Source organism: Vombatus ursinus, unplaced genomic scaffold (genome assembly GCF_900497805.2).
Source record: "Vombatus ursinus unplaced genomic scaffold, bare-nosed wombat genome assembly UNPS02000749.1, whole genome shotgun sequence".
NCBI classification, from domain to species: domain Eukaryota; kingdom Metazoa; phylum Chordata; class Mammalia; order Diprotodontia; family Vombatidae; genus Vombatus; species Vombatus ursinus.
In genome coordinates this window covers 4,102,067-4,117,749 of record NW_020940527.1, presented here as the reverse complement: position 1 = coordinate 4,117,749, position 15,683 = coordinate 4,102,067, and the positions used below count along the sequence as shown (strand labels likewise).

Sequence of the window (15,683 nt, the reverse complement as noted above, 5' to 3'; positions counted from 1 at the left end):
GGAAAAATGTGTCTAAGACAAGGATGCCTGTTACCTCTGTTTTTGGTAAAACAAGGATTTGCATGGGTTGAATTTCACTCTCAAAATAAACCTTGCTTAAGAATCCTCATGCCTTATGTCAGTCTTAAAGCATTACTGTCATATGTGATATTAAGTACGCACACAGATTTAATAGAGCTTCTAAAATATATTCCTAGGACTTAGTAGCTATTATTTTTTGCCTTAACTTTTTTGTTTGTTTTGGGTATATTTTCCTGTTATTCCTCTTATCAAGATCTCATGCATTCATCTGTCTCACACTTCATTTTCTGCGTGGAAATAAATAGGTGGGTCAGATCAGCACACCCATCTTTGTCACTATAACCCCAAGTTAGGGAGTAAATAGGCCAAATCCATCACTCTCCTGGAACCTTCTGGGGCTCCACAGTGAGCAATGCTGGCAGCCTACATTGGCCCCTTCTCTAGCTCTGGAAGCTGCTGGCAGAAAAGCTGGGGCTGAGCCATCTGCAGGGTACTAGATGAGCAGGTTATCCCTGCAGGACTCCATTCTGGCATGAAACATGTTGACAAGAAAGACTTTTTACCATTATTTTTTGTTTAGTAATGTCAAGATTCCAAATTTACATATCCTAATGCAAAACCAAAGCTCATTTCACCCAGTTTGTCCTCAAAATCCTATCCCCCTGTTCTTCTGGTAGTCCTCTAAGAGTGTGTTAGGAGGGCTACTGTGACTAACATACAGGCTGGCTGTGTACATAAACCACTGGTTTAATTTTCTCTCATTTATTCTCAGAGGCCTAAATTGAAGCTTTAACATGTTTTAGAGTATATGGTATTAAATAGTAAACAGGGATAAGGCCTCTGGTCCTTGTCCCAGCTCCAACACCAGCTGGGCAAACCTGGGCAGATCATGCCAATTTTATCATTTGAAGAATGAAGGGGCTGGATTAGGTGATCTCTAAGCTGTCTTCTAACTATCAGTAAGATTCTTTAAGAAACTCTATACATGCACTTGCCTCTGTTAATTTTTGGTCAGCTCTCATTGTGTTGTTTTCACAGACAATTAATGGTTTTGCTAGTGACTCAGCATAAGTCATTGGCAATGTTAACCTCGTCTGCAGTGTCCTAAGCAATACTATCTCCCTTTGCTCTCTGTAAAGTTACATGCTAAGCTTATAAACCAGCATTTCTGCCCATCTTGTTCCCCAATGACAAAGACCAAAGAGGATATTTGCACTCTACCAAAAATGACTGGGTGGTGTTGGGCCTGGAGAAAAAGTCAGGTAACAGGAGCCTCTCCTGCGGCTGCTGGTTAGGCTGATCCACCACTGTGCTGCGAGCTCGGCTAGAATCACCTCGGGATTTCTACGGGAGAAGGCAAAAGATCAGACGGCCAGTGACTGCTTGGGTGTGTGGTAAGCCTGCACAAGCCCCACACCAGCCTGCAAGACAGCGTTCTCACCAACGACATAAGCTTCGCACTTTGAGCAAGCGTGACTCAAGGGCGAGGTCTCCCCAGGAGAAGCCACTCCTGCCCACCCAGGCAGACGCTCCCACTGACACACACAGACACATACGCCCGTACCGTCTGCCGCTGTGATGCCACACTCCTCAAGTGCTCCACATCAGCTGTGCCTATTGGGGGGAGCAGGTTATTTCGACTCAGTGGCATTGGTGAAGGAGACAAGGAGTCCGCTGCTGTTGGGCTGCCGTTCCCCAAGAACCGGAAGAAAAAAGCAGACATGATTCATTCCAATACAAATGAAATGCCTGAGTACCCAGGCAGAATTTCATTTAAGAAAATATTTCAGCAGCGCTTCCCAGGCTTTTTCTCTTCTGTAGTCTGGGGAGAGAATTCTGTCTCACAGTTGGAAAATCTCAGAATAAGGGCTTCACTGACAAAATCTCAATGATTTCTTTGCAGTACTGGGTCTGGGTACAGCTTGGTATCATGTCTTTTACAAACAGTACTGGAAGTAATCTGTCCAGCCTATGAAATATCTTTCCTTAACACAAGTGTGGATTAACTACCTATCACTGATACCTGACATTGCAAGTACAACCCACTGATGCTGTCAATGTGCCAGAAAACAATTCTCTCTCTCTCTCTCTCTCTTTTTTTTTAAGGCAATTGGGGTTAAGTGACTTGCCCAGGGTCACACAGCTAGTTAAGTGTCAAGTGTTTGGTCTGAGGCCGCATTTGAACTTAGGTCCTCCTGACTCCAGGGCCAGTGCTCTAACCACTGTACCAGCTAGCTGCCCCCATAGTTATCATTTCTATATAAACATCCAATACAACAGAATCCTGCTCTCCAAGATGGCCACTGGTGCCATGTACCATTCCTCCCTCCCCATTTTTTCCCTCTTCTGGTCAGTATTCTCCTGTGCAAAGCAATCTAGTTAATGGGTGGTTAAAAAAATCAAGAAATGATCACTTTGGGTTACAATTAGTAGTAAAGCACATTTAACTTGAAAACAGTCTACAAAAGTGGGCACAGACAAAAACACATACATGTGCTGGGCACTGAGGAGATCTCTGTTCTAAATCTATGAAATATCTAATAAAAGAAATTTTATATATCTATATATATCTCCACATTATTTGGAGTGATCAGTAATATCGTTAAATGAAGGAACATCCTGGAGGATGGGCTAATATTTTACAATAGGAGTCCCACAAAGACCTTAAAGGAATATTTTTGCTAGTATGAAAAGTTGCTTATTTGATTTTAAAAATAAGAGTATCATCATGAATAGAATTATTCACTCTTTGGGGATGTAAAGAGAATTCTTTTCCTTTTCAGAAGAAATATCAGACTTTGCCCTCATCTTGGACTAAGCATCATTTTGCATACCCTCTACTTTATTATTAACCTCTTCCCCAGAAAAGATAGTATTCTTGGTTAATTCCATAGCTATATTTGAGTCAACAGGTTTCTTATGCATGGAGATGCATGAGATCTAGAATCTATTTCATATTAAAACATTTTCCCCTATTGTTCATTCTGTATTGTGTTCAAGTTAACCCATCAGAACCAAATTGTAACTATGTAGTTCTAATTTTTTCTCCATTTTGAGTTATTTTACCTAAAATTAATTTTTCTTTAGTTTTATCAGAGCTCTCTAATTTTACAAAATATGATTGTGAACCTACAGTCGGGTTCCTCTGATGATTTCATCCAGCGGTCTTGGTGTCGCTGAGCGTGAATGGCTTGTGCCAACTGGATGAAGGGTACGTGGTGGCGGGTTGCGCCTCCTGGCAGATTGTGCCGTATACGATAGAGACGACGAACTGAGCTCCAGTGTGCGATTTGGCCAATTTCGGTTAGAAAGGATGGTACTGGATCCAGGTCTCGTAAGTAGCTTGTCATCTAAATCTCTAGCAGCCAAATGAAAAATCCAGAATTTAAAATATGACTCAACAACACATTCAAAATGGAAATGGAAACATCTCACAGTATAAAAGCCTTGGTTTATACAACACACTCAAAGAAAAAAAATTTAAACTTGAAAATAAACAATTTAATCCCAAGGAATAATCTGCTTACCCAGGTCAGATAAATTAACCCTTCCTTAAGAATATGGTATAATTTTAGGTACAAACAGAAGTAACTGGGAAAAGTAAGCTATTCACTTGTCATCAGAGACAACCTTACTAGGGCCTACATGCAATACCTAAAAATGTCTCCACACTGGTCTGCCACCACACCTGAAATTTACTCTAATGGAATCATGCTTAAAAAGTTCTAGTTAGAATGCCTCTGACTGGCTCAATGTGGAAGGTATATGTTGTACTGCTAGTGCCTTTCAGTAGGGAGCCTACAGTGTAATATATCTGTGTTTGAAGAGTGCCAACTAGGACCAATCCACTTATATTAGGATGAAGTGTTTGGTGATCCACAGAACTGCCGTTCCTGAAAAAGTGAATCCTCTGACAAAATGAAATGGAAGATCTAAATAGTTCAGTGGCTTATCTATACTTTTGTGGGCTTAAAACTAAAAAGTTAGCATTAACTGTCTGCTATGTAGAGGTCACTGTGCTTGGAACTGGGGAACACACGTTTAAATAAAATATGGCCCATTGCTTACAGTCTAGTAGGAAGAGGGAACAGATAAACAACCAGCAAAACACAAACAGTAAATCTTTCGTATTGTGTTGTTAGGATTACTTCTTTGTGGGCAGAGATACATATAGATATACTTCTTTATATCCCTCAAGTGCTTAGCACAGTGTCTTTCGCACTGTATATGTTAAAAAATGTTGATTTACTGAATTTCCCATGTTTCAATAATCTACAAAGTCCAGGGCCTACAGATTTTTTTAAAAAGAAGAAAAAAAACCCTTTCTTACAGGAGCTTGTCCATCAGAGAGAGATTTCTTGGCTGTAAGGGCATCCCATGAACCAACAAACCATTCACATTTGGCTGGTGACTACCACTGGCTGCTTGACAGAGACTCATCTACAAGTCAAAACAAAAAAACAAACAAAACCCCACCCCCACATTATTCTTTATTTGACATTAGGAACTTGTTCAGTTATCTGATCTTTTTAAATATTCATTTGACAGTAAAAATGGAGAGCTTTTAAATGGGGGGCCATCCAATCTGCTTCTTAGCTTCTTGCTGATGTCTGTAGTATATTGGTATATTGCCTCTAGCCTCAATTATAGCTTGAGGTCCAAGGTTAGGAAGTGTTCTTTCTAGGTCACCATATCTGGTCTAGGCAAAGGATATCCTGTCAAGGATAGAAGCCATTTTCATAGGTAGGAAGAGAATAAACTTTGTCTAATAATTCTTTAAGTATAATAAATCAGAACCTAGGCAAATATACAAAGAAAAAGTTCAAATAAAATACAAAGCAACTATAACAAAAGAGGTAAATTTGCTCATTTACTCCTGCTGCTCTCTTTTTAAATTCACAGATAATCACTACATAATTCATGACTTTGCTCCTAGTATTCCACCAATTCAACACTTAGTTGCATTTTTATTTACAACGCAGCTCTTGAGAGGGAGTGTGAATGGACTGTTTTTAAAAACTTCACCTGGTACTTTCCACAAGCCCTGCTTGACTGATCTCGGGCTAGTCCATCATTGGCCCCTGGGTCAGTCCATCATTGGCCCCTGGGTCTTGCTCAGTGTCTTTTTCCAGTGTGAAGGCCAGCCCCTCCCTATGTCAACTGCCACAGAATCTTTCCTTTGTTTATTTTTTAGGAACATCTCATGTGAAAAATTTATACTTTCAGTCTCCCCCTTCACAGATCCAACCTATGTAAAACTTTTACATTAAAGAAATATTAAAGTCTCTGTTATATCACAAAAAAATTATGAGTTGGGTGTTTTATTTGCAACATACAGACACGACCAGATTTTGTCTAGGAGAAAGCTCGAGTGGGTTAGGATTGTCTAAGTCTCAATTCATAAACTGGGACGACCTCTTCTCTGAGTCAACACGTCCTCTTGAAACCTGCACTTATGAATGAGGATAAATATGTGACCAACCACAGACAGATGGCCATCTTTTTTCCCTACTGTAGATTTCTCCGAGATAACTCTGCTCTCTTTTTGACTTGCCTATCGTGTCTGGGATATGAGCTCTGCGCATCCAAAAAAGGTCAATGGAAGGAAGGCAGAAAGGATAGGAAAAAGGAAAAAAAGGATAAAAGAAGAAAAAAGGGGGAGCAGGAAAAAAGGAATAAATAAATATAAAGAAAAACCCAAGATAGTTCTCAAGACTACTATTCTCATTATTTTAGGACCATTTTGTGTGGAATGAGAGGAAAATAATACATCCTTCATAAAATTTAGATTAATGTAACACAGAGATTATCCTAAAGGATACAGACCTTGGTTGCTTCTTCAAAAGGCCTGCCTGAGAGTTATAAAAAACTCCCCTATGGTCAGAATCTCATCATTTTAACTAAACTAAAATTACAAAAAGAGTCCACATTATTATAAAAGATATTTTCCATCATGAATTAATGAATGTGGTAGAGATTATTTCACGTTTCTGGACCACAATGAGCAAGATGGGAATGACATAGAGGTTGTCCCATGAGAAAATCTTAATATTATCAGTACCAGGCTACCCAAGAAATTGGCTTCATAAGCTTACCGGTTGTGATGTGATGGAGAGCATCTTCGACTGTGGCACTTGAGGTAACACCAATGGCTGAGGTTCACAAGGCATACAAGGGCTTTCGGAATCAGATCTCGTTGTCAAAGCATTGCTCTCATCATCTTTGCAAAAGAACAAAGGCAAACACTGCTCATTTAAGAGTCACAGCAACATGACTTTTCAAACTGGTTCAAGTGTCATTTTCTCAAAGAACTTTTCAGAGAACTATCTTTTTTTTCTTTTTTTTAAAATTAATTTATTTTGATTTATCAACAATAACTTCCATATGCTTTTGAGTTTAAAATTTTCTCCCCCTTTCTCTCACCACCCTCCCCAAGACGGCACACAATCTGATACAGGCTACATATATACATTCCTATTAAATACATTTTCACATTAGTGATGTTGTAAGTAAAAATTAGAACCAATAGGAGGAACCACCAGAAAGAAGAAACAAAATTCAACAGAAGAGATAAAAACTAGCAAGTAGTATGTTTCAATCTGCAGAGAACTATCTTTTCTCAGTTAGACTAGGTCTTCAAAGTCGGAGAGAAAACCTTAGCAGATATGGTTTTGCTGTAAGTAGCAAATAAACCCTTTAAATGATTTCTCCTCAAATGCATGTTGGTTAAGTAGGATACAAGAAATCAAACTTGAGTTTGACATGAAATTTTCTTTCTCAGGAAAAGACAGGAAAAACATTTTCATCTCTGCAGTTAAAAGACTCATACGGAAATGTTTAAGGCGGAGTGGTTCTACCGTATATTTTGGCCCACCTTAAAAATTCCTAATCATGAGTTCCTGACCTTGGGAAAAACTTGTATACTTTTTTCATATAAGATGACCAGCGTCATTTTACATAATGAAAGTGTGCTAACCTTCATATTAAAAAGACAGCATATCTAAATGCTATGATCACACTGCTGACCTGCAACAGTGGGGCATCAATTCTTTTAGACTCGCATGATCAATGACATTTATCTGCAGTAGAATGTAAGCTCTTGGAGGGCATAGCTTACCAGAATGCCTTGTACACAGGCATTTCATAAAATACTTGATGGACTTAATTGTAAAACAGCTGCCTGGGAAAAGAGTGGAATCTTCGGTCCTTGAACAGAGAATGGCTAGCTGATCCCCATGGAAATCAGAAGCGTCAATGTTTCAAGTATTTATTGAGCTCTATCTATTGGCCATATCACATTTGTACTCTAAATAAACTGGTTTATATCTGTGATAGTAGGATCAACAAAAAGCAATTTTAAAAGTTGATGATCTCTCTCTCAGAGATTCAACTGTCCCTAGTTACTAAAACCTTATGAAGAAAAGTCAAGTGCAAGTCTTCCAGTATAGCTGGATTTATTATCTTGGAACATTTCAATTGCTCTCATTAAACAACTAAGACAAAAAGAAATGCTCTTCTGGCTCTACTTCAATCTCAAAATGTTAGGGTTCCCTATTTTTGAAGACCTGAGGTCTCATAGTGATAGATAGCAGGGGAATAATCCTGTCCTATTTTCTCTGTCCTTCCTTTCGCTATCAAAATTCTCAAATGAATACTCTCTCTTTCCACACCATCCTATTCCTCAATTCCAGGTAATGTAGCTTCTAACCCTACAAATCCTCCTGAAACTGAAGGTCACTAATGACTCCCTATATGCCAAACAGAATGATCTTTCCTCATCGCTGGACTCACAGAACTTCAGAGCTAGGAGGGACTTAACAACCAACACTGCTGAGGTCCACTGTCACGTCTTTCTTATTTATTTTGTACAGATCCCTCTGCACATGTTGCTCCTTGCCCTATCCCCACCCTCACCCCCACACCCAACAGAACACAAGCTTCTTCAGAGCAGGAACAGCTTTGTCTGTGCATCTTTAGCACCTAACCAAGCATCTGGTGCAGAGGATGGCAACTGGGATGAGACCCAGTATTACAAAAAGTTCTGACCTAGAGACCCCTGAGAGAGTCTTTGAGAAGCAATGGCGTAGAGAGCCCTTAGATGAGGAAACTCACTTTCTTTGGAACTGACAACTCTAAAGGGCTGACTGAAGCACTGAGATGAAATAACTTACCAGGGCCACACAGCCAGGAGGTGTTGGAGGTGGGACTTGAACCCAGGTCTTTCCAGTCTCAAGGCTGACTCTCGACATACACTATACCCACTGGCACACAGTGGGCAGTTAATAAGCACTCACTGAATTGAATTTATGACTTACAGAAAAAGAAAAGCAGCAAGATACCATTTGATATCAATAAATTAGGAAGAGTGAGACAAAGTCTGTTGCTTTTTAAAAACTGTGTTTGAAGATGTTATCAAAAGGTGAAGCTAATATAAGGACCATTACAACAGGGGCCAAATTCAGATATACTATAAAGAACAAAACTACAAACAACAGAGAGAAGGTCAAACAAGATCTTGTGAAAGAGAACAAGCCTTATGACACAGCCTGGCCTGAAGGCTGGCATTGATTCTCATTCTGCACATGAGTAACAGAAAAAGACTGTACTCAATATGAACACTACCGGCCAGGCCCCAAACTAGGCCTTGAAAAGCAAACAGGGCGGGGGACCCATCGCTTCTCCTGCTGACGCTCAGTCTGAGGAGGAAGAAGCTTTTTCTTAAACGCTGTTTCCACACAGATCCCTACCTGAAGCTGATCCCTCCCAGTGCCTCCGAATCAGCTCCTCCATGCAGTCCAGCATCTTGCTCCACACGTCGTCAAACACGTAGGCAAGAACATCCTCCTTCATGCAATGAAATGGAGCAATGGGAGGATACCCTAATTTTTTTCTCTCACAAGACAGGCCTAATTTTCCTCCACGTAACCCATCTTCCCTAAGACAGAAGGAAAGAAAGGGAAGGTTGTTATTTGTGGAACATTTAATTTAGCATTGTTGGTTGGATTGGGGACATAGTTTAGTCTTACCACAAACTCCCATTTTATAAGCTACATGTGGGAAGCTGTCTTTTGAACAAAAACAGCTCTGCACAAAATGAAGATACTGCATTTTCATTACAAATACCCTTGCAAGTACTGTGTGAAGTACCCTGGATATTTTTAAAGTTCCGAGTTGATGAGTGATCATGCTAGATGAACAATGAGAAGGCTAAACACACCTGAATAGTATTTAGTATTGTTACAAATTACAACTGATGACAATGTTAATCTGATACTTATTTAATGGTGAGTGATTCTTATGATGTATGCTTTAATTTTAATAAAACCTTCTAGAATTCTATTTGCTGGGTGCTGGAGGGACAAAGATAAAAAGGAGACGGGACAGTTCTGGCCTCTAGGAGTTTACATTCTACTTGGGGGGAGGGGACACAGAGATAGATAATACAAGACTGGGAGCAAGAGGGATAAAGGAGAGACAGATCACAATAAAGCACGAACAGTAAACAGTTCCATAAGTGAATGTCATCAACGTAACTTTTACTCACTCAAACCAAGGCAAGAATTTCTAAGGCCAGCGATGGGAAGAATGAAGAAATGAAGAATGAAGAAAATGCTCTGAGGCCCTTCTAAAGCTCCCTTGGCTCTGCAGGCCAAACACTAGCGGGGCACACTGGAAAGAGCGCTGGGTCTCTAGTCAGGAAGACTTGAGTTCAAATCCAGCCTCAGACACTTACTAGCTATGTGGGCAAGTCACTTAACCCTGTTTGCCTCAGTTTCCTCATCTGTAAAATGAGCTGGAAAAGGAAATGGCAAACCACTCCAGTATCTTTACCAAGAAAGCTCCGAATGGGGTCACAAAGAGTTGGACCCAAGTGAAACAACTGAACAACAACAAGTTCTTCCTTAATTTCCAACATGGAATATCCAAAGCCAAGGTGTTCAAGGAGCATACACACATACCTTCCTGGGTGACAAAAACTAGGAAAGGTAGAATACTAATGTTTTGGATACACCTGGTTTATACAAACAAATCTCCCACCCTGACAGTAACAACTGGCATATTTTCATTGTGTTTCAGATCCAATGGACCTCCTGGGTCTCGAGCGACACACACAAAACTATCAGAAGGGGAAGAATAAGAGCAAGAACCAATGAGTAGAAGTAAAATTTAGGCTGAGTACTATGATTTAAGGAAAGCCCATCTTTCAGCTCAACAAATAAATAAAATATCTCCTCTGCATTCTACATCCTATCAATTAGAAATCCAGTTGCTATTAAAAAGCAAAAACCTGGAGAAATACACGAAAGAGTGGGGGAAACATTAGTTATGACTCATATCTTAGTACAAATCAGTTTTGTTTCCTAATATCCAGTGAAATAAACAGAGCATAAGAGAAGGTGAGAAGAGCAAGGAGCAGAAAAGGAATCCTACCCTCTTTTTCTTGAGGAAAGGAGAGCCTGGTTGTAGTGGATCTGTGGGGAGCTTTGGTCAGCCAGCCTGTGACATACCAGTACTGCATTTCTGGCAGGGATGAAGGAGACAGGGAACTAAGAGAATGACAGGGGCTTGAAGCGGGTGAAAGATAAAACTTTGCTCGTGAAAAGGAAAATTTAGGTTTAATCTATGGAAAAACTTCCTGTTATTAGAGATAGCCCAAAGTGAAATGTATTGCCTGGGAAGGTAACTTTCATTGGAAGATCCAGAATACTCAGGTAGGATAGAGAGAGGATTCTTGTTCAGGTATGGGCTCAACTAGATGGCCTTGAGGGCTGCTTCCAACCCTGAATCAGGAGTTCTGGGTAGGGGTGCAAATGTGTAGAGAATACACAAGTAAATACAGTCCAGGATGGGTAATGAGAATTAGTACAATAGAGAAAATGTCAATACTAGCTTTGGAAGCTAAAGAAACAATGGCATATAAAAAACCCCATGAAATTGAGGTATATCTACTTCACACCAGTAACTAAGTTTAGATGACAAATCATATACAAACCACAACATCTTGTTGAAAAGAGAGAGGTAAATAGCTTAAAAGTCAAAATACCCACTTGTCTGTAGTGTCGAATGCTAGATATTCTTCTATGATTCCTTCTGAGACAATCACACCCTCTTCTCCATCTTCTCTTTCCACAGAACATAAGCTCGGAGATTTGGAGACAGAAGCATCTTTATGGACATGAGAAAGTGAAAACGGTAACTTCTTACCTCTTATACCAAACCTGGGGGAGAAAGGAAAGGCAAATATAAATCACTGTGCAGTCTTCAACCAGAATACTGTCTTATAATATAATATTGTCATGGGACCCAGGGAAACCCTCAAACACTGACTCATGATCTCTTCTCTCCTTCCTCTGAGTTACTATTATATTTATTATTCATACCCTTCATTTGACATTTATGATAACTTATGTTGTTTTAATGTCTTTTTTCAAATTAATTTTAAACATAAGGATTTCAGCTACTTTATATAAAAATAATTTAAAACTATTTCTATCACTCAAATTTTTTTAATCCTTGTTAGTGATTTACATGAGGCAGCTAGGTGACACTGGGGATACAGTGCTGGGCCTGAAATCAGGAAGACTCATCTATCTGAATTTAAATCTGGCCTCCAACACTTACTAGTTGTGGGACCTTGGACAAGTCAATTAGCCCTGTTCGCCTCAGTTCCTCATCTATAGAATGAGCTGGAGAAGGAAATGACAAACCACTCCAGTATCTCTGCCAAGAAAACCCCCAAAATGGGGTCAAAAAGAATTGGACACAACTGAAACTCAACAAAAACAAAAAGTGATTTATTTACGTAGTTACAGTGTGTGTGTGTGTGTGTGTGTGTGTATAAGCTATTCATGCTCCGTTTTTTTCACTTAACATTTACACATACAATGATATAGCTCATATACCTATTTTCTTTTAATTATAAACTTAATCAACAAACAATATTCAAATACAAAAAGACTGTATATGAAACCACAGATTTCCATTATTTTGTTTGTTTTAAAATTTTGTTTGTTTGTATTAATTTTTACCAAGCAGTAATAAAACAATTATTTCATTGTTCCTTGTAATTTTTTTCTTTTTTTCTTGGTTTTGTTGCTGTTACTATTATTATTTACAAAATTCTGATTTTGTGTTATACTGTTGTCATCATTCTACTTTGCATCACATGATGTAAATCTTCCCATTTTTTTTTTATTCTGCATACTTGTCATTTCTTATGGCACAATAATGTTCCACTGCATTCAAATGTGTCTTCAGCCATTCCCCAACTGTTGGATACAAGTTGTTTCTAGCTTTTTGTACAATGCTGTTGGGAATATTTTTGTACAAATATTTTTCCCTTGTCAAATAATATCCTTACATCAAAGTCCTAGAAATGGAATCACTGGGGTAAGGAAAGATGAATAGTTTGCAGCTATTACTGCATAAATTATATGTTGCTTTCCAAAAAGATTACATCAATCATAGCTCTACCACCAGGTTTAGTGTAGCTGTTTTTTCAAGTCAGATTAGCATTGATTTATCATTATTAACCATCTTTGCTAATTTGATGGATGTGAGGTAGTATCTGAGTAGTTTTAATTTGTATTTCCCATTAGACCGGTTAGAATTTTTTAAAGATGTGGTTATTATCTGTATTTCTTCTTTTAATATATGTCTATTCACATATTTTGACCATATATCTCTTAGGGAATGACTCTTACTCTTATAAATTTGTATAACTGCCATATAGAGTTTTGGCTGTTAACCTTTTACCAGAAATGTTTGTCAAAATGATCTTTTCTCAAATCTTCTACTGGGCTTTTTCATAAAACCAGTTCCCTGTTTTATTTATTAGTTCAATTTTTTTTTGTTTTACTTTCAATTTTATTAATCTCTCCTCTGATTTTTCAGGACTTCTGTTTTGGTACTTAATTGGAGACTTAATTTTTTTTCTTTTTCTAGTTTTTTTAGTTTCATGACCAGTTCATTGATCTGCTCTTTCTTTTACTGATACAAGCATTTAAAGATATAAAATTTTCCCTAAGTACTGCTTTGACCACATCCGAGAAGGTTTATTATGTTGTCATATCTTCAATGAAATTATTGTTTTTATGGTTTGTTCTTTGAAGGGGTCAGATACGTAGGAGGAAAATCAGGAGGCAGCAGTATTCCCAAAACCTAAACAGAAGAGCACATCAAGGAGAAGGAGTGATCTCCTGTGTCAAAGGGGATTGAGAAAAACTACTGGATTTGGGGGGCACTGCAGAGAAGCAGATTTAGCCTAAATATAAGGAAACCATCCCTTATATAATTAATGTCCCTTCACTAAACATCTCCAAGCAAAGGCACAATGACCCTGTCCGAGAGGGTGTGGAAGATAATTATTCCTGCTCTAGTATGTAGTTTGGAGAAAGCTCCGAGGTCCTTCCCAATTCTGCTAATCTGTGGCTTTTGTGATTTCTCTACAATTTTATAACTCTTACTTTATTTCTACAAAGTTTATTTTATAATTGTTTTTATATAATGTGATTATTTTGTCATTAAGAACTAATTATTATTTCTTTCAATTTCTCTTTTGTTGTTGTTAGTGAAATGGAAATATAATTTCATGGATTTGTTTTATGTCCTATTTACTAAAGCTTCAATTTTAACTAATTTTGTTGAGGTTCTTGAATTATCTCAATAAAATATATCATCTGTACATATAATTATTTAAACCTCTTTTTTGTCCATATTTATTCCTTTAATTTCCTTTTCTTGCCTTGTGATAGCTACTATTTCTAAAACTATCCAACATTATATTGAGAAAGTGTTATTTACATATTCATTATTTTTAATTGCTATATTATATTCTACCATTGGTATTATATACCATTTCTGGGATGTTATTAGGCATTTGAATTCTTTCTGGTATTTAATACTAGATTTAATAATATTATAAACGGTATTGCTATGACCAGTTTTATAGATTATTTCCTTAGGATATATTCTCCAAAATGAAATTATTATGTTTTAGCTAAACTTCTAATCTCCCCAGCACAGCACTCTCCATATACAAGTCATTAAGTAAAAGTTTGCTGATTAATCCCCAGGTCAAAGTGATATGAACATACAGCTCAATTGTCACCTAAAGCTCTTTGCAGCTGGCTCTTTTCCACCCTCCTGGTCTTTTTACACCTAGCCCCCCTCCATGCATGCCAGACTCCAGCCATGTGGTCCTACTTCCTCCATCTTAGGGAGTGTTTTTGGCACAGGCTGTCCTCCATGCCGAGAACGCTCTCCTTAACCTCCTCCTCATCAAACTTCATTTCTTTCTGCACAAGGCCTTTCCCAGTTCCCTGCTTCAGCATTTTGTCTTCTAAGGTTACCTTGTAGCTGCTCCATGTATCTTATATATAATTACACACACAATAACTTGTTGAAGGGAAGTCATTAAGGCTACATTTTGCTCTTCCAAGTCAGATGTCTTTTTTTTGCAAGAAACAAACACAAACTATGAGGATTTTTATTCTCTATACCATTTTGGTCTGGTTCTCTCCCACATGATTACTACTGTAATTCCCTTTCTCATCACATCTCACATGGACTATCACAATAACCTTCTAATTGGTCTCCCTGACTCCCCCCACCCCCAAATCCATTGTTCACACAGCAGCCAGAGTACTTTTCCTAAAGTGCAGCTCTGGACAAGTAACTCCCCTGCTTGATAAACTCCAATGGCTATTTATTGCCTTTAGGATTAAATATAAACTTCTCTAGGGCCACTTAGGTGGTGCCATAGTGCACAGAACACCAGGCCTGAAGACATCTTCCTAAGTTCAAATCTGGCCTCAGATACCAACTAGTTGTATGACCCTGTTTACCTCAGTTTCCTCATCTGTAAAATGGCCTGGAGAAGGAAATGGCAAACCACTCCAGTATCTTTGCCAAGAAAACCCCAAATAGGGTCATGAAGAGTTGGACACCACTGAAAATGACTGAACAACAAAAAATAAACATGTCTATTTGGCTTTCTAAGCCCTTCACAGCTCGTCCCCAACATACTTTTCAATCTCATTACTCTGTCTTGAATTCTAGTTGTTCTCTGCACAGAACACTCCATCTCCCCCCACTCTGTGTGTCACCACTAGCTGTCTCCTATTCCTAGAATACACTGCCTCCTCGGCTCTGCCTTAGAATCTGTAGCCTTCAAAATTCTGCTCAAGAACCACCTTCTCCATGAAGCCTTTCCCACTTCCCTTAGCTGCCAGTGCAAGCCTAGCTCCTTGACTAGCTTGTGCTCATTTCTCCTGTATTTATGTCCATGTTCTCTCTCCTGGCGGAATGTAAGTTCCTTGAAGGCAGGGATTGTTTCCATTCTGTTTTTATATCCTCAGTACCTGGCACAATTCCTGACACATGGTAGGTGCTTACTAAGTGCTTACTGACTGAGGATGTTTTGAGACGGCCAGACTCTGGGAACTAGACAAAAAGACCTGTAAGATCTCTTCAGATTCTACAAACCTGTAAACCTATGAATGTGGTGGTTTCAGTGGCCCTGATGATGGAAACAGACTGCTAAAGAAATGCTAGGAAATCTTTTTCTTTTTATGTTTATTTGTCATCCTCTTTTCAGTTACATTTTTAATGCTCTCAGGATGATCTGGCTTAGCTGAGTCTCACACAAAGATTTTTTTTTC

At 38.6% G+C, this 15,683-nt stretch overlaps 1 protein-coding gene across 3 annotated transcripts in view; it reads right to left on the bottom strand.

The window, feature by feature from the left end:
* FAM149B1 (family with sequence similarity 149 member B1) overlaps positions 1 to 15,683 on the bottom strand; it is a 37,831-nt gene that overhangs the window by 6,067 nt on the left and 16,081 nt on the right. For all 3 annotated transcript variants that reach the window (XM_027859944.1, XM_027859957.1, XM_027859951.1), the window contains exons 6-12: positions 11,070 to 11,240; positions 8,769 to 8,956; positions 6,117 to 6,241; positions 4,352 to 4,461; positions 3,155 to 3,379; positions 1,586 to 1,706; positions 1,243 to 1,365 (exon numbers count right to left, since the gene is read on the bottom strand). In XM_027859944.1, coding sequence (XP_027715745.1) covers positions 1,243 to 1,365; positions 1,586 to 1,706; positions 3,155 to 3,379; positions 4,352 to 4,461; positions 6,117 to 6,241; positions 8,769 to 8,956; positions 11,070 to 11,240 — 1,063 coding nt within the window. The remainder of the gene's footprint in view (positions 1 to 1,242; positions 1,366 to 1,585; positions 1,707 to 3,154; positions 3,380 to 4,351; positions 4,462 to 6,116; positions 6,242 to 8,768; positions 8,957 to 11,069; positions 11,241 to 15,683) is intronic.